Source organism: Dermochelys coriacea, chromosome 10, assembly GCF_009764565.3.
Source record: "Dermochelys coriacea isolate rDerCor1 chromosome 10, rDerCor1.pri.v4, whole genome shotgun sequence".
Lineage (NCBI taxonomy): Eukaryota > Metazoa > Chordata > Testudines > Dermochelyidae > Dermochelys > Dermochelys coriacea.
In genome coordinates, this window is record NC_050077.1 from 55877192 (window position 1) to 55901641 (window position 24450).

General features: G+C 39.4%; 1 protein-coding gene across 2 annotated transcripts in view; it reads right to left on the minus strand.

Annotated features, from left to right (window-relative positions):
- Positions 1-24450, minus strand: part of FAM189A1 (family with sequence similarity 189 member A1) — a 394280-nt gene that overhangs the window by 44535 nt on the left and 325295 nt on the right. For both annotated transcript variants that reach the window (XM_043493843.1, XM_038418369.2), the window contains one exon: positions 10234-10341. In XM_043493843.1, coding sequence (XP_043349778.1) covers positions 10234-10341 — 108 coding nt within the window. The remainder of the gene's footprint in view (positions 1-10233; positions 10342-24450) is intronic.

Genomic DNA, 24450 nt, shown 5'->3' on the forward strand with positions numbered 1-24450 from the left:
TTTAAAAACTCTATTGGCTTAGTATTTACAATTTATGGTTATAGTGTGGAAACCCAGCATTGTAAATACTAGCCCATACAATAGTTAACCTTTCCTTTATCATACACGCTTAAGAAATTGACTAGCATTAGGCCTCAATGCACAAAGTCACAAGTTCATTGCTGTTCCATAAATGTTTAATTAGATACCTTTCTGAAAGCTGTAACCTCTACAAAAGGTTAGTAACTGCTGTGACAGCTTTAGTGGATTTATACTACTAGAGAAGGTTTGTGCAGTACATACAATTAAAGTGGAAGATTTTCTTAATCTTAGTAATGTAATGTAATGTAGCACTAAAATACACTATAGGACCACAGCAGGTGCTTAAAGGACATAATAGCAGCACAAGCTAAAGGAAGAGAGGACACTAAAATAGAATAGTCTTTTTACAGTGGCAAAATTATTAATTATTATTATTATATAGTGAAATGAAAATTGAGTTTATTTTGGGCTTTAAAAGTAAAAGATTAGAAAAAGAAAATTCTAATTTCTTTCTGACCTGTTTTTGTTCTTCCCAAAAGAGAACTCTCATTTTCCTTGTGTTTCTAAGAGTAAACAACAGGGATTATTCATCCAACAGATGCCAAAGCACTTCACAAAAGTCTCTAAATAATTATGCAACCTATATATGCTGTATAGAGGAATTACTTTGCCCACTGCCTCAGCACTGCCACCTATGAGGCAAAATACAATAACGTTTAACTACCTCTAGCAACACTACACAGCAGTCCAGTGAGAAAGAACACTTCATTCAATAAAAGGAGACTGGAAATTTAGGTAAATATAATGTAGTTACTGAAATTAGAATTTGGCCAGGACAGTGGGGTTAAAAGCCTAGGCATTGAACTGACTAACAGCATTAAGGGCATACTGTACAGTTTCTAATAATCAAGAGGACAGATTTGGTGTGGATAAAAGGAACGCGACTTTCATCCCACCACACTATCAATGAACTTTATTTCTATGTGGACTGATTTCTCGGTGTTAGATCTCTTCAGAAGAGGCCACTAGTTATCCCACTTTTAACAGCCAACACTTACAGCCTTCTATGTACATGCCTAGAAATCTTGCACCTCAGAAAACTTTATACATCCAATTAATAAAATTTTCCATGAACACGAATAGGAAACACATGCCAGAGTTGGCAGCGGGCTTTGTTGCAAGGATAGGTTCCTGGGTTAGTGGTTCTGTTGTGTGGTGTGTGGCTGCTGGTGAGTATAAAGCCCGCTGCCAACTCTGTCCACATATCTATACAGGGGATACCATCATAGGGCCTAATCACATCAGCCACACAATCAGAGGCTCGTTCACCTGCGCATCTACCAATGTGATATATGCCATCATGTGCCAGCAATGCCCCTCTGCCATGTACATTGGCCAAACTGGACAGTCTCTACGCAAAAGAATGAATGGACACAAATCAGATGTCAAGAATTATAACATTCAAAAACCAGTTGGAGAACACTTCAATCTCTCTGGTCACTCGATCACAGACCTAAGAGTGGCTATACTTCAACAAAAAAGCTTCAAAAACAGACTCCAAAGAGAGACTGCTGAATTGGAATTAATTTGCAAACTGGATACAATTAACTTAGGCTTGAATAGAGACTGGGAATGGATGAGTCATTACACAAAGTAACACTATTTCCCCATGGTATTTCTCCCTCCCACCCCACCCCCCCACTGTTCCTCTGATATTCTTGTTAACTGCTGGAATTAGCCTACCTTGCTTGTCACCATGAAAGGTTCCCCCCCCCCCCCGCTGCTGGTGATGGCTTATCTTAAGTGATCACTCTCCTTACAGTGTGTATGATAAACCCATTGTTTCATGTTCTCTGTGTGTGTGTATATAAATCTCTCCTCTGTTTTTTCCACCAAATGCATCCGATGAAGTGAGCTGTAGCTCACGAAAGCTTATGCTCTAATAAATTTGTTAGTCTCTAAGGTGCCACAAGTACTCCTTTTCTTATTTCTTCAAATGACAGAATTTTCATATCATTTGACTTGATTAGCATCTCTGTGCAAGAAGTGCTTTTACATAGAAAAGCATTAGCTACTGTGATGACCCTGAGCCCAGGATACAGTCTTAAATTGGCCACAGTGGTGAAAGTGGTGGAAAAATGTAATTTTAACCTATAACCATGTTATGTAAAATTGCTGTTGAAAGGACACACAGAATCTACGGAATACTTTAAAATGAGTTTGTCTTGAACCCAAAGAACTGTTGAGTAGGGTTTTTTATAATTTCCAGTGACGTGACAAGTGTTTTAACAACAGACCCAAATGTTTTCAAGACAAAAACAACGAGGAGTCCTGTGGCACCTTAAAGACTAACAAGTTTATTTGGGCATAAGCTTTCATGGGCAAAAAAACTCACTGTGGGGAGTGCACAGACACATGGGGACAGGGCAGATATGCCTGACTAAATGAGAGAGGCAAGCGGTCAGCCGGAGTCTGCATGAAGGAGGTTCCCCAACTCCCTAACAACCCCTCTCCCACAAAAAACCCTATTCCATACTTCTTCCACCCAACCCAACAACCCTCCAGGTTCACTCCCGGGCTTCTTCCCAGCAATTACTTCCCTCTCCCTCAGCTCCTCCGTTACTTCTGACTCCCACAAGCCTTTGCACTGCTCCTGAAGGGTGTGGGAAATATGTCTCTGTACTGTAATTTAAATGAATTATTACTCAAAGTTTTGATTGATATGCCTAGTAAGCAATCTATTTCTTGAATCTTTTTTGTTGTCTGTATTGTTACAAACATATTTACTGATAGGTATTTTGAAATAAATTACCAAAATAATTAAAACTGGATTATACTATGTTATTTTGAGAAATAAAATATGAAACATTTTAAAATATTGTGCACGGAATGTTTAATGTTTTGGCGCAGAATTCCCCCAGGAATAGAAAGAGGAAAGAGGGGGGAATGTGCCAATATCCAAACTGACTACACTGAAACAGAAGCAACCTATATTCTTCCAAAATATTCTTCCAAGCCCAGAGAGTAAAACTGGAGTTCCAGAGTGGCTAATTTGATCTTGTGCCATATGCTACGCTTGTTCCTGAACTGCAAACATCAGAAAAAAAAGCTGCATTTTCTTATCTTTTGCTATTCTTGTCTCTCTCCTTCTGTGAGCATTTCCCTTGTTAAACAGAATTGAATTTTAACAGCACAATCCAAGAACCACTACCTAAAATTGGCTATTTTTTCCCTCCAAACAGGACCAGTTGAGAGACACTCCACAAGGCCTTATCCCTTTAAAAGACTCTATATAAATATACTAGAGAACAGAAAATCGGGGCAATTATTAAACAAAAATTTAGAGAGACAAGGTGGGTAAGGTAATATCTTTATTGGACCAATGACTGTTGGTGAGAGATCCAAGCTTTCAAGCTTACACAGAGCTTTTCTTCAGGTCTGGGAAACAGAGTGTCACAGCTCCACAGAAAGTTAACATATTTTCTTTTAATTTAGTTTGCAATTAGTAAATGCTATTTTTTTTATTTGATGGTATACAGTAAGCAAAACGTGGTCCCTGGCAACAAAATCCCAAACCCAAGATTACTGTTATGCCAGTACAAAAGTAAAGAAAAGGGGAATATAAAATTACAACATACTAAAAACACTAGACAATCTTCTCAACAAATCTGTGGGTGAGAAATTAATACTATTAGCAGAGTTGTGTGTGGCACTTTCACCAAAGGTCTGTTTTATTGCTGGTTCTTAATAGTGCTATTATTCCTTTATTAGTTACACAAACACCAATTATTTTTACAAAATCATAGCTAATAAGTGATAAGAGACTGATGGGTACAAGTTCTGAGTGGAGCACCTGCCAGGCAAGGAGGCTGAGAGAGATTTGGGAGGTTTTAAAAAACTCCTACAATGTTAACAATCATGACAACAGCAAATAATATATACAATTCAATCTTGAATATTTAAACTTCATTTATCTTGAGTTCTCTAGCATACAATAGGATCATGATCTCTGATGTCTATTTATTACATTGAAAATTCCCTAGATTACCAAATGTTCATCATGAGATTTGATTAATCAAGGTTGTTCTTTAATATTATCCCAACAGAAAGATAGGTTAGTGAATCTTTGAAGACACTCATACAAGAATAAGAAAAGGAGTACTTGTGGCACCTTAGAGACTAACAAATTTATTAGAGCATAAGCTTTCGTGAGCTACAGCTCACTTCATCGGATGCATTTGGTGGAAAAAACAGAGGAGAGATTTATATATACACACACACACACACAGAGAACATGAAACAATGGGTTTATCATACACACTGTAAGGAGAGTGATCACTTAAGATAAGCCATCACCAACAGGGGGGGGGGGGGGGGGGGGGAAGGAGGAAAACCTTTCATGGTGACAAGCAGGTAGGCTAATTCCAGCAGTTAACAAGAATATCAGAGGAACAGTGGGGGGTGGGGTGGGAGGGAGAAATACCATGGGGAAATAGTTTTACTTTGTGTAATGACTCATCCATTCCCAGTCTCTATTCAAGCCTAAGTTAATTGTATCCAGTTTGCAAATTAATTCCAATTCAGCAGTCTCTCGTTGGAGTCTGTTTTTGAAGCTTTTTTGTTGAAGTATAGCCACTCTTAGGTCTGTGATCGAGTGACCAGAGAGATTGAAGTGTTCTCCAACTGGTCTTTGAATGTTATAATTCTTGACGTCTGATTTGTGTCCATTCATTCTTTTACGTAGAGACTGTCCAGTTTGGCCAATGTACATGACAGTCTCTACGTAAAAGAATGAATGGACACAAATCAGACGTCAAGAATTATAACATTCAAAAACCAGTTGGAGAACACTTCAATCTCTCTGGTCACTCGATCACAGACCTAAGAGTGGCTATACTTCAACAAAAAAGCTTCAAAAACAGACTCCAACGAGAGACTGCTGATTGGAATTAATTTGCAAACTGGATACAATTAACTTAGGCTTGAATAGAGACTGGGAATGGATGAGTCATTACACAAAGTAAAACTATTTCCCCATGGTATTTCTCCCTCCCACCCCACCCCCCACTGTTCCTCTGATATTCTTGTTAACTGCTGGAATTAGCCTACCTGCTTGTCACCATGAAAGGTTTTCCTCCTCCCCCCCCCCCCCGCTGTTGGTGATGGCTTATCTTAAGTGATCACTCTCCTTACAGTGTGTATGATAAACCCATTGTTTCATGTTCTCTGTGGGTGTGTGTGTGTATATATAAATCTCTCCTCTGTTTTTTCCACCAAATGCATCCGATGAAGTGAGCTGTAGCTCACGAAAGCTTATGCTCTAATAAATTTGTTAGTCTCTAAGGTGCCACAAGTACTCCTTTTCTTTTTGCGAATACAGACTAACACGGCTGCTACTCTGAAACTCATACAAGAATATATGGCAACATTTTAAGGGGTAATTTTTCAGAAGTTTGTTAGGATTTAGCCAAGTAACAAGTGAATAAATACCCTGTAAACTGTATCCTGAAATGCCTTAAATAAACTCTGGATTAAATATAAAATTTACATTTAAATAAGCATAAAATCATAACCTATTACATCTAATTGGCTGAGCTTGTGAGGCCTTACACACAACTCAAGGGTACTAATCTGTTTATCTGTATTCATGTAATGCAATAATGACGGAATGTCACATCTGATCAATTTCAAAATTTAAGGGAATGTTCTAGAAATGAATGGACTATTGATTTTTGGGGAAAATCAGAGCACTGCAAGCAGGGAAATGAGGGACAAACAAAGTCATTGTCATCTGTTGATAGCACCCATTTTCGGCTATCAGAACAAGGATAACCCTGCTCATCCTCCTAATAGAGTTTAACATGTTGACTCCCTAAAAGCCTTATCTCTCCAACACACAGAGTAAAAATAATTGCACTCCCTCTGGGACTCACAGGGTGGATGCTCATCCAGAAGGGGAGAAAAGCAGGCTTCCTTTCTCCCTCCTAACCCTGCCTCCTCAAAGCCTGTTCAATGGTGGGAGAGAGAGGAAACCAGCTGTCCATTCCTCCCATCCAATCCAGGGGGAAGAAAGGTACATTTGAGGAAAGGAGACATAGAACCCTTGGCATGGGGGGAGGAGAATGCAATCAGGAGAACAGAGCCCCTGGTCTGGTGGGGAGGATATGGAGAACAGGAATGGGGAGAAACAGAATCCTGGGCTGATAGGGAACAAGGGTGGCCCTGCTGTGAAGATGTGACACCAAGCACACCTGGATAATGTGATAATAAGATATGGCACACTCAGATAATGGGGAGTTAGCTGGTGATGGAAGGTCCAATTGTTTAGCCTTGTGCAATACCAAGACTTTGAATAGGAAACCACCAAAAGCAACTGAAAACAATCCAAACCACAAAAAAATTAAAAAAAGGAAACAAAAGGCTGTTTTCAGTATAAGACAGAAGAGAGAGATACATTCTGGACCCATTCACTGGAGAAAACCTTTGTGGAGCAAGAATGTTTTCATGAATGTTTGGACCCTTGTTCTTGGGAAACCAGCCAACTCTGCAACAGGCTGAACTTTGTGAGGAAAACCTACTCCATTTAATAAGTATGGTAACTATTAAAAACTGTTGACCCAGGTTAACATTTTGTGATTTTGTTTTGTATTACAGACATTTATTCCCACCATTCTCTCTCGTTTCTAGTTAAATCTTTATTTTTTCTTAAATAAATGTATTTTAAAGTGCACACACAAGTGCTGTGTGATTTAAGGTAAAGGTAGTAAACTGGGGTACACTGCCCCTTTGGGAGCAGAGGATCTGGGATTTCTGTGAGTAGCCAGTTTCTGGGGCTGGATATCACAGGGGAATGATTCAAAGGGACTCAGGGATTGGGGTGCCTCAATTGTTAACCTGCAAGGAGAAGTTAGGGTCGGCATAGCCCAAAGGTAACTGCTTGAATGGCTGAAAGGCTGGTGATGTCAGGAAGTTGATAATCTGCCAGGCAAATGCAAGAATCCTTCACTGTGAAAGCAGGTAATAACAAGGCAACTCACTGTCCCAGGTCCCCTGAGAACTGTCACAGGGGGAGAAGGGAATGGGGGAACAGTAAAAAGGGGTAATTTTAAGCCTCTGGCTTAAAGGGAGAATGGGGGACTCTGGTATGAGGGGAAGAGGGGACACACAAAGAATCCCTATTGGGGGGAAATTGGGGAATCCTGGGTTGGGAGGAATGGGTGTGAACAGAGAGCTCCTCTCATGGGGGGGAAGGTGGGAAAGGGGGGAAAGGGGGCAGACGGAACCCCTGGCAATGGGGGTAGAATGGGGAACATGAGTAATGGGAGGCATCCAGAACCCCTAGTGGCAGGAGATTGAGGACCCTGGTGTGGGGGAAAAGGGCAAGAGGGTACACAAAGCCCTGTCATGTGGGCAGACTAGGGGGAATGGCAGTGTAGATGAAAATCGGGGAATGGGGACACACAAACTCTGCCATGGTGGGGGAGAATGGGGACTCTCAGAATATCTGGCAGGGGGAGTTGCAGGGAGTTGCTGAAACAGACAGGAATGGGAGCTAGTGGGGATGATGAAGGAATGCAAGGAGCCACTGGTGTAACAAACCTGGCCTACAGAAACTGTGAAGTGTGAGACACCCCCGTCCATGTGTATATTTGAGATATAAAGCATTACAGAATATATGCTGTACATACATATGTACTGTTGTGCAGGATGTTAACTACATGTGTCTACGGACTTTAACAGGAGCTGTGGAGGTAAATCCTTGTAAACTGCTTTGAAAATGTAAAGGGTAGATATTGTTCTAGTGCATTTATTTTAATTAAGCTGTCAGATAATAAATCAAGCAACACAATATACTATAATTAGGCAAACTTATTTTTAGGTTTTATTAGGTTCAAAAAATCAAGTGAAATAACAGAAATATACTGGATTTCTTGGGTTAAAAATACTGGGTCTATCGACGCATTTGAAAGCCTTTTTGTTTGGAATCCAACACATAACATTGAAAACTGAGTCAGTGATACAGCATCAAACAGACAAGGTCATGCTGAAGGTAGCCATGTGCAGAATTCTAGAATTGTTTAAAAAAAAGGGTTAATCCTAATCAAAGGCCAAGGTTCTGGTACATTTATTCCTTGATTATTATTATTTACTATTTGAATTTTGCTAGTATCAAGAGGCCCCAATCAGGAACTTGGCCTCACTCTGTTAGCCTCTGTACCACAAGTAATGGAAGGATGATCTCTACCCTAAAAGTTTATATGCAGCTTCCTGCAGAGCAAGGTACTACTTTAGATGACAAAGAGAATCAAAATCTCTCCCTAAGAAATTTGATTTTGGAGAAAGGATTATTTTAAAAGAGTTGGGGGATAATGCTAAAAACAGAGCTCTAAATATAATTTAAAATATATAGTTTAAACATTGCTTACAAGTAAGTAACAGCACTGAACAGACAGGTGGTGTTTGAACACCACCCAAAATCAATTATGAGACTATCATAAGCAAATGTAAAATTAAATGAAAAAAGTGACATTGGAAAAGAGCACATATAAAAAGCAAGGAGAGCCTAGTTTGCGATAAGCAATACTGGATTAGAAAAAAAATATCAAGAAGGTGGCACTGTTGGACTCCAAGCAATGAATAATATAGGCAAGTGTAATCATCATGCATTCCGTCAACGTCTTTGACTTCACATGCTTATTCTTGCTATACATATGGGAACAAATGAAAAGCTTAAACTTTATGGTCAAAGTAGTTAATTGAGTTTAGGATTATCTGTGATCAGTTTCCTTGTCTAGACAAAAAAAAAAAAAAAGAAGGCTAATCATGGACATCAGGAAAAGAAGAGCAACCAAGCACTTTAATATTCCAGTGGGAACATTGTCATCTGTATGTTTTTGTTCCAGAGAAATGTGCTGCTAAATGACATAAAACAATCATGAGTTAAATTTCTCTGAATATTCATGACTACATTCCTGGGTGCATGACATTATTGTTACGCTAGACAGGCTGATCTTATCAGGTCTGAGCATCAGTTATTTTCCAGTTCATTATTGAAAGGTGAGAAAACTCCTTTGTGATCAGGATCTTTAGTTATCAGGCATCTTGCAGCTGAGATCAGTGAAGGGAAAAAACAGACCTATGGTTCTGTACAAAATATACCATATAGTAAAAGTCTTCTCATAATTAATATTTTACACACACTGTCTCATGTTCTGAAATGAGAGAACTGTTACTCAATGCTGTTTATGACATGAAAGGATTATGGAACAAGCACTGCATGTCTATTTATAAACACACACATACATATATGCACAATTTATGTTATGCACCAATGAAAAACTACATTTATTGTGCACGTTTGGAGCCGTGACTGCACTGCACCTACTAATAAATATATCCCACCACTACCACTTCACTCTCCCCCATCAATTACCTATGGCTCCATACACACAAAAACTTTTGACCAAGCTTGTAACCAGTTGCTGGCACATTTGACTGTAAAGGTGTTTTGTATCCATATATCACATGATTAAAATGCAGTAAAAATGGCAGCTAACGGTATTTTGCACCAGCCAATGGCCTACACTGGCACATGGTTGTCTTTCTGTAACCAGTTCAAACTCATTGTTATTTTTTCCAGCTTATACGGGACTTTTAAACTATGGCTGTGTAACTAGTTTTGCCAGTCCTTCCTCCTAACTCTGTGCAGCATACCAAAGTGCATGACTGCACATACAGCTCTTGCTGCTTTGTGTGTATGCCCTCTACTACAGCTGAGACACTAATGGACAGCTGCCTAGATTTGCCAGAATTTACTTATACAGACAATGTGATAGCTGAAAATTGAATCTTATTACTTGTCAAGTTAATGGTCACCTCTTAGTTTCAAAATCTCTCTTTAAAGACAAAACTTTTATACCACCATCAACCATCACTGAGTTTACACCCCCAATGTATAAATTACAAATACATACAGGACAGGTTTCAGAGTACGTGTTAGTCTGTATTCGCAAAAAGAAAAGGAGTACTTGTGGCACCTTAGAGACTAACAAATTTATTTGAGCATAAGATTTTGTGAGCTACAGCTTACTTCATCGGATGCATTCAGTGGAAAATACAGTGGGGAGATTTATACATATACGTAAATATATCTGTATATAACATACAGACATACTGACAGACAGAATATAACTATCATTAAAATGCACTCACCATTTGCAAAACATCAGAAGAAACCATCTGCATGCAGCACATTGCAGTTGCCAAAGCACAGACAATTGTGGAGATGATATTGAGAGCACACACGCTGAACAATAGATCCTGTGAAAAGACAAACAGCAGAATCTCACTTCTTATCTTGGTGATACACATGACAGGATTGCAAATATTTTTAGCAGATTTGAAAATAAACGCTATCAATTGTTATCTATTTGATATAATCTTAATTAGCTTTGTACAATTCGCTCAGCATGTAACCCCTTCTCGTATCCCAATCACCCACACTAAAAACAAAAAAGAAAACTATTATCCAGAGAAGTAGCTGAGGACTAAAAATGTTTTTGGATCCACACTACACTGATGTTACACAAACTACTATAGCTTTTCTTGGGTACAAAATCCAACACACTGTTGCCAGAAAGAGAATATGAGTCTGACTTATAATTTTTAGAAATACATTGGCCATTTTAATTGCTTTCAGTATTTTAAACATAAAAGTTAGAATTTTATTTGCTTTTAAAAATGTCAATAGAAAAACTGGTCAGGAATAAAGAGTTGTACACTCTTATTCCAGATAGTCTGCACCTCTGGAATAGCGTGATGGAAACCCAGAAAGACAGCAAAAGACAAAAGGAGTCCATCTAGGTCTGTTACATTGTGTTGAATTAGTAACTGCACAATGATATCTTTTGAAGAACAATAATAACAGGCACTTAAAAGAAAAAAACAGAACTAAATAATATATTGCCCAGATTTAAAAATACTTGAAATTAAAATAGCAGCATTTTCCCCAATATATTTGTAATTTTTAAAATGTATCCAGTTCTTAGAGCCACCTGATTTGCATGTAGTGTGTCTAATACTGAAGGAAGATAACTGTGATTTACAATATCAACAAAAAATTAATAAGCTAATATACTTTCTCCATAGTTAGTAATTGTGCAGCTGCTGCACAGCTGATATACCTAATGGGTTATATTGCTGCAAGCACAATGATGCTTGAAAAGAACCGAATGGCCAGGAAGTGAAAGTGGTTCATGGCAGACATTTGGAAAAAACCCTGTTAAACAGGGGACAATAGAACTCAATGGAAAAAGAACATTCTGGAGAATCTAAGTCTTAATCTTAAAAACTATGACATTTCTGCCCCTTCCAATAGCTAAATAACTTGCATGCTGTAAACCAATGTACTGCTATCTTGTTGGCTGAAGCAAGTCTGAAACAAAAGTACCAACAGATGCAAATTTATCTTAATTACATACTCCCCAAGTGACCAGCATTTGAAAATGGAAATCTGCCAACCCCTGGGAAGCACACGAAATCCAGCAAATAGGTCAGTAAGTTCCAGTCACTTAACAGGATACACTGAGCCGGATCTGTTCTTGCTGCTCTGCTCTGCTATATACTGGCTTCTCAGGCTGCTGGCTGGCACAGGGGAATAATGGATCAATTGGGTTCACAGCAGAAAGGCAGGAAGAGAGCCAGTCTCCCTCCCCACAATATGGAAGTGAAGGAGGACTAGTTCAAGCAAAAGGATGCACTGACAAACATCAAGAGTGTCAGGATACTTTAATGGGGTAAACTGGGGAGGCGCTGCAGATATTCAGCTGGTAAGCAGGTGGCACAAAAAGAGGAGAAGGAAAGATTGTGAAAGTCCTGGGCTCCAGAGGTGAGCTCAGATGATGAGCTGTAGAGACAGAGACACATGATTTAAAGGGAGAGGAGTGCCAATGACCAGGAACAAGAAACTTGGTGCCATCAGAGGAGCATATTCAAGTGAAAATCCTCTAAACAACAACATTCTAGAGCAAGTTCACCAAAGTAGTATACATTACAATAATTATAATATGCTGTTTGTATCCCCAGGCAGAAATACTGTACAGTTCATGGATTCAGAAATCCACACATCCCTTACTAAAAAGGATTCTGAAGGAAAACTCAGAATGTGAGGAAGAACACATAGCAGACTCCAAAGAATACAAAAGATATTCATGGAATACTACATTTGACATCATCCTCATCTCTAAAAACTTACTATTGCTGACTTTCAGTTTAATAATTTCTGTCTCTTTCATTATCCACACAGCAATCTGCTCTCCAAGAAAGAAGAGACCCACCATCAACCAATGGAATGACTTCAGATTTACACAGGTGAAAATGAGAGCAAAATTTGACCATCCGTGTGCAACAGACTTTCATAATGTACTTGCAATAATTTGCAGGTGCAACTGATGTCCTGTGGACCTCCTGGCAACCAAGTAACAGCATAAATCAAAGTACTTAGTAAATGCCATCATTTGAACATATAAAAGTTTGCAAGTGCAAAACTGCCCATACTGGAGCCAAAAGTAGCTCCAGGCTTTGAAAATAGGGGCTTGTAAGTCTGGATATGTAATAATAAAAACTGATGTGACAGAATCAAGATAGCCTCCATAGTTATTATGTTCCATAGTCTAGGTGGAACCCAAAAGACTTATTAATTCACATGAGCAGATTAATACCTCCTATGCTCAGGTCACAAATTCAGTAATGAGTAAAGCTAATATTAATTAGAGGTGTTCTAGAACAATTCTGTTTCATTGAAACTTTTGAGATTTCAAAATTTGATTTCATTCCACACTGAAAGAAAACCAAAACCTTTAGAATGTTTTTGCTAAAATGGAACGATGTGAAAATATCAATTTTCTAACTGAAACTCTAATTGAGCTTTTTGATTCAGAAAGAACGGATCTGTGGGTGAATAGCTTGATCACTAAGGCACTGGCCTGGGATGTGGGAGATCCATAGTCAAGTCCCTACTCTGCCTTATTGAGAGCAGAGTTTTTCATCCCAGATCACTCTAAATCAGGCAGAGAAGGGACTTGAATCTGTCTATCTCCCACATTTCACACCAGTGGCTAAGATTCCAACTACTCCCTACCCCTCCCAAAACTTAGTTGAAATTGATACATCTTTGTGAAACATTTCAACTTTGATAAAATGAAATCTCTTTGAAAGAGTTCCAGCCAGGTCTAATAACAACATTGTTCTTTGTCCAACTGCAGGTAAAAATGGAAAAGTCTGCTGTTTCAAAACTGCTTGCTTATTCTGATCCTTTAACACTATACAAATTTGCAACAGAGAGAAAAAATATAACATGCATAGGGAGGGAAAATTTCAATCCCTGTCTGTCCCACTCCCAAAAGCAACATTTCAGAAAAAAGGAGGCACAAGGAGCATCTATGAAGAATGTCAAATAATGACTTCTCAATCTGAAGTAGCTCCAAGTCTAAAAGATCAATGTAAAGATACGAATGACAGGTCAAGTCAAATATAGAAAAACACAAATAAGATTTGCAGAGCACACAATATGACCTGGATCGTCACAAAGTTCCTACTATAGAATAGAGGCACCTGTAAAGAAAGAAATCACCAAACAAGATTTGAACAGCTCACCCATAAACCCAAAAATCAAACCTGAGCTTTATACTAAAGGATTTGGGGAAGCAGGAATATCAAAAGCAGCAGAAGAAGCAGTCACAATAAATCCCATACAGGACAACTCTCTTGCTGACTCCTCAAGGCCCTGATTCAGTAAATCACTTAAAACACATGCATAACTAAAAAGAAAAGGAGTACTTATGGCACCTTAGAGACTAACAAATTTATTAGAGCATAAGCTTTTGTGAGCTACAGCTCACTTCATTGGATGCATTTGGTGGAAAAAACAGAGGGGAGATTGATATACACTCACAGAGAACATGAAACAATGGGTTTATCATACACACTGTAAGGAGAGTGATCACTTAAGATAAGCCATCACCAGCAGCGAGGGGGTGGGGGGTGGAAGGAGGAAAACCTTTCATGGTGACAAGCAAGGTAGGCTATTTCCAGCAGTTAACAAGAATATCTGAGGAACAGTGGGGGGTGGGGTGGGGGGGAGAAATAACATGGGGAAATAGTTTTACTTTGTGTAATGACTCATCCATTCCCAGTCTCTATTCAAGCCTAAATTAATTGTATCCAGTTTGCAAATTAATTCCAATTCAGCAGTCTCTCGTTGGAGTCTGTTTTTGAAGTTTTTTGTTGAAGAATAGCCACTCTCAGGTCTGTAATCGAGTGACCAGAGAGATTGAAGTGTTTTCCAACTGGTTTTTGAATGTTATAATTCTTGACGTTTGTTAGTCTCTTAGGTGCCACAAGTACTCTTTTTCTTTTTGCGAATACAGACTAACATGGCTGCTACTCTGAAACCTGTCATTATGCAAGGCACTGAATTTAGCTGTATAGAGTGGAAATCTGTCAACTTCATGAAAAAACTCGTACAGATACAGACGGACATCATCTTCCTCTCCAAATGCAAACAGATGGACATCATACCAAAAGGACTGAAGGTAAAAAATCTATTACAATCTACATACCACACAGACTATGCTGACAGCTTGTGCCACACACTCTCAAAGAAACTGCGGAACCACCTGATCAACATCCTCTACAGCAAACAGGGAAAGATTAAGAATGAGCTCTCAAAACTGGATACTCTCATAAAGAACCAACCTTCCACACAAACTTCCTCATGGCTGGACTTTACAAAAACTAGACAAGCCATTTACAACACACACTTTGCTTCTCTACAAAAGAAAAAGGACACTAAGCTATCTAAACTACTACATGCCACAAGGGGCCACAACAGTGGTTCCTGTAACCCACCAAGCAATATTGTTAATCTATCCAACTATACTCTTAGCCCAGCAGAAGAATCTGTCCTATCTCGGGGCCTCTCCTTTTGCCCCTCCACCCCCACGAACATGATACAGTTCTGTGGTGACCTAGAATCCTATTTTCGACGTCTCCGACTCAAGGAATATTTCCAACACACCTCTGACCAACATATTAACCCACAGAGACCTTCCTACCAACACTACAAAAAGAAGGATTCTGGGTGGACTCCTCTTGAAGGTCGAAACAGCAGCCTGGACTTCTACATAGAGTGCTTCCGCCGACGTGCACGAGCTGAAATTATGGAAAAGCAGCATCACTTGCCCCATAACCTCAGCCGTGCAGAAAACAATGCCATCCACAGCCTCAGAAACAACTCTGATATCATAATCAAAAAGGCTGACAAAGGAGGTGCTGTCATCATCATGAATAGGTCGGAGTATGAACAGAGGCTACTAGGCAGCTCTCCAACACCACTTTCTACAAGCCATTACCCTCTGATCCCACTGAGAGTTACCAAAAGAAACTACAGCATTTGCTCAAGAAACTCCCTGAAAAAGCACAAGAACAAATCCGCACAGACACACCCCTAGAACCCCGACCTGGGGTATTCTATCTGCTACCCAAGATCCATAAACCTGGAAATCCTGGATGCCCTATCATCTCAGGCATTGGCACCCTGACAGCAGGATTGTCTGGCTATGTAGACTCCCTCCTCAGGCCCTACGTTACCAGCACTCCCAGCTATCTTCGAGACACCACTGACTTCCTGAGGAAACTACAATCCATTGGTGATCTTCCTAAAAACACCATCCTAGCCACTATGGATGTAGAAGTCCTCTACATTCCACATTCCACACAAAGATGGACTACAAGCCATCAGGAACAGTATCCCCGATAATGTCACGGCTAACCTGGTGGCTGAACTTTGTGACTTCGTCCTCACCCATAACTATTTCACATTTGGGGACAATGTATACCTTCAAGTCAGCGGCACTGCGATGGGTACCTGCATGGCCCCACAAGTATGCCAACATTTTTATGGCTGACTTAGAACAACGCTTCCTCAGCTCTCGTCCCCTAATGCCCCTACTCTACTTGCGCTACATTGATGACATCTTCATCATCTGGACCCATGGAAAAGAAGCCCTTGAGGAATTCCACCAGGATTTCAACAATTTCCATTCCACCATCAACCTCAGCCTGGACCAGTCCACACAAGAGATCCACTTCCTGGACACTACGGTGCTAATAAGCGATGGTCACATAAACACCACCCTATATCGGAAACCTACTGACCGCTATTCCTACCTACATGCCTCTAGCTTTCATCCAGATCATACCACACGATCCATTGTCTACAGCCAAGCTCTACGATATAACCGCATTTGCTCCAACCCCTCAGACAGAGACAAACACCTACAAGATCTCTATCATGCGTTCTTACAACGACAATACCCACCTGCTGAAGTGAAGAAATAGATTGACAGAGCCAGAAGAGTACCCAAAAGTCACCTACTACAGGACAGGCCCAACAAAGAAAATAACAGAACGCCACTAGCCATCACCTTCAGCCCCCAACTAAAACCTCTCCAACGCATCATCAAGGATCTACAACCTATCCTGAAGGACGACCCATCACTCTCACAGATCTTGGGAGACAGGCCAGTCCTTGCTTACAGACAGCCCCCCAATCTGAGCAAATACTCACCAGCAACCACACACCACACAACAGAACCACTAACCCAGGAACCTATCCTTGCAACAAAGCCCGTTGCCAACTCTGTCCACATATCTATTCAGGGGACACCATCATAGGGCCTAATCACATCAGCCACACTATCAGAGGCTCGTTCACCTGCGCATCTACCAATGTGATATATGCCATCATGTGCCAGCAATGCCCCTCTGCCATGTACATTGGTCAAACTGGACAGTCTCTACGTAAAAGAATAAATGGACACCAATCAGATGTCAAGAATTATAACATTCAAAAACCAGTTGGAGAACACTTCAATCTCTCTGGTTACTCGATTACAGACCTAAGAGTGGCTATTCTTCAACAAAAAAACTTCAAAAACAGACTCCAATGAGAGACTGCTGAATTGGAATTAATTTGCAAACTGGATACAATTAACTTAGGCTTGAATAGAGACTGGAAATGGATGAGTCATTACACAAAGTAAAACTATTTCCCCATGTTATTTCTCCCTCCCACCCCACCCCCCACTGTTCCTCTGATATTCTTGTTAACTGCTGGAAATAGCCTACCTTGCTTGTCACCATGAAAGGTTTTCCTCCTTCCCCCTGCCCCACTGCTGGTGATGGCTTATCTTAAGTGATCACTCTCCTTACAGTGTGTATGATAAACCCATTGTTTCATGTTCTCTGTGTGTGTATATCAATCTCCCCTCTGTATTTTCCACCAAATGCATCCAATGAAGTGAGCTGTAGCTCACAAAAGCTTATGCTCTAATAAATTTGTTAGTCTCTAAGGTGCCACAGGTACTCCTTTTCTTTTTGTGAATACAGACTAACACGGCTGCTACTCTGAAACTTGTCCTGAAAGAATACCATATAGGGGGGATGCGCCTTCAGAGACGCTATTTCTCCTATTCTCCTGGCCAAAGTAATCACTATCAGGAAGGCCATTTTCACTGAGAGGTAAGTAAGCAAATAGGTATTATTACATAGCAGAAAATCCTCAGCACGATGTACCTAACTGCAAAAATGGTCCAGATTTCGGATTTGGTGTATGTTGGGGAGATTTGTTGGGATGTCTGTGACTCTTACACACAACTTAGACTGTACACTGGCCCTAAAAAGATCATGACTGTTTATAAGCTCTTTTAGAGTCCACCTAGAGGCTATAACAGCCTTCCACCATTCAGTAGAGGGGTACTCAGTTCTGTGACATCCAACTACCGGAAGGTTCCTTAAGGATATAGTAAAACTCTTGCCACAAACTTGGCTTCCCACTCCCACATGGGATTTAAACCTGGTAGTAAAAGGACTAACCAGGCCTCCTTTCAAATCTGTGGCCACCTGTTTGCACTGTGTCAGGGTTGAGTACAGCCTCACCGCTGAGTCCATGTCCTAGGGGAGTGGGGGGAAGCTGCACAGTGATCTCCCACCTCTGTGCAGCCAGTGGTCTGTGCTTACTAAAGCCATGCTGCAGCCTCCACATTTATTTGACAAATAAAATTTGCAGAATTTTAAAATACTGTACGTGGAATTTTTAATGTTTTTGGCACAGAATGCTCTCAGGAGTAATTACTAAAGCAGACAGCAGCTCACACACTGTGATTTATTTATCTGCTAACAGATAAAGAGAAAGGCATACTACAAACCCTGAATTCCTATTAACAGGGGAAAAGAAAGCCCCCAAATAAATCTTGTTCTCACAAATACTTCATTGTGTTTATGAAGATTATTGATGGACGTGTTAACTTTTCGGCAAACTTCAGGTTAACTCATGTTAAGCAAAGTTCATTCCAGATATGAAAAGAAATGAAACACAGAATACATAACAGAACTTGTATAATTACTACTTCTAAAGAAAAACACAGATTGTGTTAAGTAGAAAGGTGCCAGATGACAAAAATCATAAAAGCATGCAAGTTCAGAAGCACTAGGGATTCAGGCCGCTAGAATGTTTAATATACAATTACTTCAATGTTTTATTCAACCAATAATTTTTTGTTGTTATAGTTGTTGAGTTATGTAATAATCTAGAGTTCTAGACGATTCAACTGCCTGCTACTGGCATCTTATAGAGCATGATTGAAATATCTAATGGATATTAGCCCAGTTATATCTGGATTTTAGGAATTCTTTCTATAGAAAAAGGTAATATATGGATGGCTAAAGCCCATAACAAAGTGCAGAGTCGTAAAATATTGTATTCTCTCCACTCCAAAGAGAGAATGATCACTATAAATACTATAAATCTATTTTCAGCATAAAGCATTATTTTGTCATAGTTTATATTTTCAAAACTAGAAAGCAGAAGCTTAGGCTTTAGAATAAAGAGATGCATATAAAATATGGTACAACAGTGACACTGGTGCCACTAAAAGTACAGGTAATACAGAAAGGTCAAGCACCAGTAGAACAAATCTTACATGAATCATTAGCATTTGATTTATAGTATTCTATAAGTCACCTTCAACCATGACCCACCCCTTACCACATATAGAGAGGGAAGAAAAAGGTTAAAATTATTCCCTTTCTTCCTCCCTCCCACTCTGCAAACTCCAGGAACAGCACATAACCCAAGAGTTGCTGTCTACTCTGGATCTGTCAGTTTTCTGAGTCTTCTTTGGGAATTATTCTAGGACCTCACAGAAACCAATGCTTCATTTTTATTTATATCTAACTCCTTTAGAACAATAGCCTCATTAATTTTTGATGGCTCTCCAGATGCTGATCACTAGAGGAGTAGCTGATTCCAAGTAGCCAAGTGCTTCTGCAAGGAATCACATCCCTCTCAGTTTCTCCACTCCCACAATCTCTCTAGTTTGCCTCTTTTTTGCATTCTTTTAATGTGGCTCAGATTGCTTTTCAAGGTTAAATTAGATGTTTGGGGCAGAAATTATGGCACAAAGCAAGCATGTCCATCTTGCCAAGAATTCCTTTTTCAGATGCAAAAGGCCCATAACTAAGGTGAAGGCCTTTCTGAGAATTGCTATCGCTGCAATTCTGTTCCCAACTGGGACACAGGATTAGATTTAAAAATGTGGTCAGACATCTACGAACAAACAACATAGGCCGTACTACAGGATGGCAGACTATCCTGGGAAGTGGTGTCTCTGAAAAGGAGTTGAGGGTTATGGTGGCTAATCCATATGAGCTCCGCGTGCTATCAAGTGGCCAAAAAGACTAATGTGATACTTGAATGAATAAACGGGAATATTGAGTAAGTAGGTTATATTATCTTTGCATTTGGCATTGATGTGACTGCTACTGGAATACTGCATCTAGTTCTGTTGTCCCCAGTTCAAGAACTTGGACAGGATTCAGAAACGAGCCCTAAAAATGATTAAAAGGATTGGAAAAAACATTCCTTATAGTCACAAACGCAAGAAGCTCAATCTATTTAGTTTATCAAAGAGAAGGTTAAGGAGTGATTTGGTCCCAATCTGTAAGTACCTACAGGGGGAACAGAAATTTGATAACAGAGGGCTCCTCACTTAGCAAAGAAAGGTATAAACAAGATTCAATTATTAGAAGTTGAAGCTAGATAAATTTAGACTAGAAACAAGGTGAAAATTTTTAACAGTGAAGATAATTAACCATTGGAACAGCTTACTAAGGGTTACGATAGATTCTTCACTTTTTCTAAAAGATGTGCTCTATATAAAACAGGAACTAATTCCAGGAAATCCTACAGCCAGTATTTTATTGGATGTCAAACCTGATAATCACAATGATCCTTTTCTGTCCTGAGAATGCCTAAATCTATAAACTTATGGCCACTGCATGCTATGCAATCTTATTATAGCCACATTATAGCCCCCATTTGGTCTCAGTTATTTTTAGTAAAAGTCAGGGACAGATTGTGGGCTTCTGTGAATTTTTGTTTATTGCCCTGTCTTAAAAATAACCATGATAAAATCTTAACCTTACTGATTATTACTAAACACATAACTGTGGTGAGATCTCTCATTGTCAGTAAGGGTTTGCAATCAGGCAGTTTGAATTAATGACCTCTGAAAAGGCAGTAGACAATACCAGGAGCAGGGAATCCAAACTGCCTAGTGTTTCTTGCATTCAGGAGGTAAGATTCCTAGAACAGAGGCTGGGGTCAGAAATGCTTTGGGACATGCCCAGTCCCTAGAGCCCAGTCCAGGTATCTTGGCTGTGTGTGGAGGAACTCTGCAAATGGTTGGAAATAAGCCTTGTGATCAGAAAGAGGCTAAAGCAATGCTGTAAACAGCCTGATACTGGTACAAGTTTGCCACGTCTCAAACTGTCTGATAAGACCTTATGCTGTGCTTGTATTTATCCAGCAGGAGTAGCCCCCAAGGCCTTTGGTATGCCCTCTTTGTGTGGATCACTGGCCCCCTCTGATGAGGTCACACATGGAGCCCATAGAACTGAATCTCACAGCACAGAAGTGATGTGCACACCTTGTGCAGTCCTCCCAAATCCTACACTTCCTTACATACTCACCCTCTTGCTCGAGAGCTAAACAGATCTACAGAGAAAGGAGCAGGATATTTATTTTTATGAATAATCCTTTAATTGGTTTCCCAAATTTAGACTGCTTCCTATAGTTTCTTTATACCATTAACAGCTAATGCCAAGGGATTTCTTTCTCACAGAAGCCTTCCTGTGCTCTCTTCTCCATTACAGTCCCAGGCACACTTAGGAGTTTGTAAATTGTTGAAATAAAGCTGCTGCTATATCCTTGAGAGTTCAGAACTGCTTCAAAAGAGTAAGAAATGTTAGTCTCACTGATTTGAGGTCCTATAAAATGTCACAGTTGGAAATATGCAGAGAGGCTGCATAGGAGAAGATCAAAAGTTAAATATAATTCTTCAAAGGAACAGAGACCCTCAGGCAAAGACATTCATGGGGCAACCAATTCCCATAATCCACCTAATTTTGAAAGTTATATTAGATGAACTAGATGAAAATGTTTTCTATGTGGAAAAAGGAGTGAGTTGGGGGAGGGGGAAAAAGCTGGAGTTTAACCATTGTTTTATATTCTTCAAGATTTACCTCAGAGTTTCAAAAAGCCAAATATTCCTTAGGTCCTTGTTTCATTTGAAATTCAGATATAAAAAAGATAAGTTTATTAAAATGACCTGAATTATATAGCACAGTTTCCATATATAGGCAACCTCTCCAAGTTCCTAACCTCTCACCAATAAGAAGTGACAGCATCTGGAGCAAATACCAAATTCTAAGGAGAATAACCATTTTCATTGATCTGATTCTGCCAAACAATGTTGGGGTAGATACACCCGCCTTGTTAAGTATTGCCTTGATCTTACAAAAAAGAAAGGGATATTGCACATAAGAAGGTGTGGCAAATTGACGTGTGGAGATTGTGACCCTGAGATGAGTGTGATTTTTGGCTAACTAAATGGTGCATTATTGTAAGTCTGTGTCATTGTGTCCCTAGTGGCTCTCTGTTGTCCCTACTAGTAGTGGGGACTATGAAGTGTGTTGTAAAGCCAGCAAACAAGCTGAATCATTCAATGATGGGGATCAAATTCAGGATATAGGTCTCAAGGGGAAATATAAAAAACAAGCCATTTGCTGTATCAAACAGATGGCAAAAATCTTGTTCAGTAATGCTGCCAAGGTACGAATATGGGTTAGCTGCTGAGTGTATGAAGTGTTTCTAATAAAATACAAAACACTGAAAAAGAAAAAAAAATCACTGTGTGACCTTCAAAACCTAAGAAAAAGTTTGCACAAACTTTCCATGGGGCTAAACTAGGGGTTGTCAACTAATCTGGTGTCTATTGTTACACAGACAGCAAAAAGTGTGTTTCAGAGTAGCAGCCGTGTTAGTCTGTATTCGCAAAAAGAAAAGGAGTACTTGTGGCACCTTAGAGACTAACAAATTTATTAGAGCATAAGCTTTCGTGAGCTACAGCTCACTTCATCGGATGCATTTGGTGGAAAAAACAGAGGAGAGATTTATATACACACACACACAGAGAACATGAAACAATGGGTTTATCATACACACTGTAAGGAGAGTGATCATTTAAGATAAGCCATCACCAGCAGCAGGGGGGGGGAAAGGAGGAAAACCTTTCATGGTGACAAGCAAGGTAGGCTAATTCCAGCAGTTAACAAGAATATCAGAGGAACAGTGGGGGGTGGGGTGGGAGGGAGAAATACCATGGGGAAATAAAAAAAAGTGTGTGTCTCTCTTTCCCTGAAACCCACTACCTAGTAAGACCCTTATTGTTGGTGAATATTATCATCCTTGTTTGTGTATAGAATAGACTGCTCTGGGGAAGCTGCATCACATACCCCAAGAAAATGCCAATAGAAAGTTTTCAGTGTCTGAAAAAAATCAACTATAGATGTTCATATGTCTACAGTCTAGAATTGGTAGACATTTTTAAACAATTTTTGTCAATAAATGAAGATTTGTTGAAATAAAAAAGTTTCACAAATATTGATTAAAATTTTTAAAAATTCAAAATGATACAAAAAATTCAGTTTGAAGTTAAACAAAATGTTCATTTTATTTAGCATTTATTCCATCAAAAATAAAATTTGCTGTGAAAATTGTTTGAAATATTTTGCAGAATTTTTGTGTGATTTTTTTTCACCAGGTCTAAATTGTAGTAATTATGTGACAGAACTATTAATGATGAAGTAGGTGAAAACAGTGGGTGGTTTTTTTTTTTTGGTTTTTTTTTTTTTCACCAAATGCATCCGATGAAGTGAGCTGTAGCTCACGAAAGCTTATGCTCTAATAAATTTGTTAGTCTCTAAGGTGCCACAAGTACTCCTTTTCTTTTTTAGGAGTGGAAGTGTCACTCTTTTTCTTCTCCATCTCATTTACTCACCCTTCCAAATGTAAATTTTAAAGTTATAGTGCAAGCCAGATTAACTTGTAGTATGTATTACTTCCATTTCCAATAGATATCAATAAGTAAAAGCCGTATGGAGTATCTTATTGATAGAATTCACAAGCTTTCTCCCTTGACTTCTTATTTCCTTGCTTTTATGGTTTTAGGTGGATGGGATGGGTTCATCCACAACCTTAACTGTCACTAAACATAGATTTTGTTTGTTCATTGTTGCATGGATGGTCATGCTGCACACACTGAGCCCTAGTCTCACTACAGCTCATGTATAGGAGGAGGCTTTAGCCTACAAATATAAAAACCAGGCATAGATCAGGGTTTGGAAGCTGATCTGCAGTATATAAACAAGTACTGCTGGCTATGCAAGCAGAACAAACACATCTAAAAACGTACTACTATGTCTTTCATTTTTCCACATATTTTCCAGAGTTATGGAAACACAGCTTGGCAGAGACCCCAAGCTATGAAGTTGGCCTCTGCTGGAAGCAGTTTCTGCACACAGAATGCTGCGTGGATGACATACAAGCAGATGCCTACAAAAGAAGCTAAAATTAGGCTGCTACTTGGAAAGGTTAAATGATTCATAGAAGAGGCTCTGCAGGCTAAGATTTGAAAATCCTCAAGTCCTTTGTGGGATCCCTGACAATTTAAACAGACAGAAGTCACATTTTGTGTTGCTGTATTCTGTCAAGTGCTGCAACAGTTAATCCAAATCCAATCACACAACAACAATTTCTCTCCAGTAAACTGACAGCTTAATGTTTTGCACTGCCAGTCTTTCAGAACTCTAAACCATGGCCCTGTAAAGAGACCTAAATGCCTCCTTTGGACATTCTACATGCTGGCTGATCATTCAAACCATGTTTACTACTTCTTTGAAGCAACTGCTTTTAGACTTTAGTTGATTAATGTAAATGGCGTAAACTATAATTTTTGAAAATAACTGTAA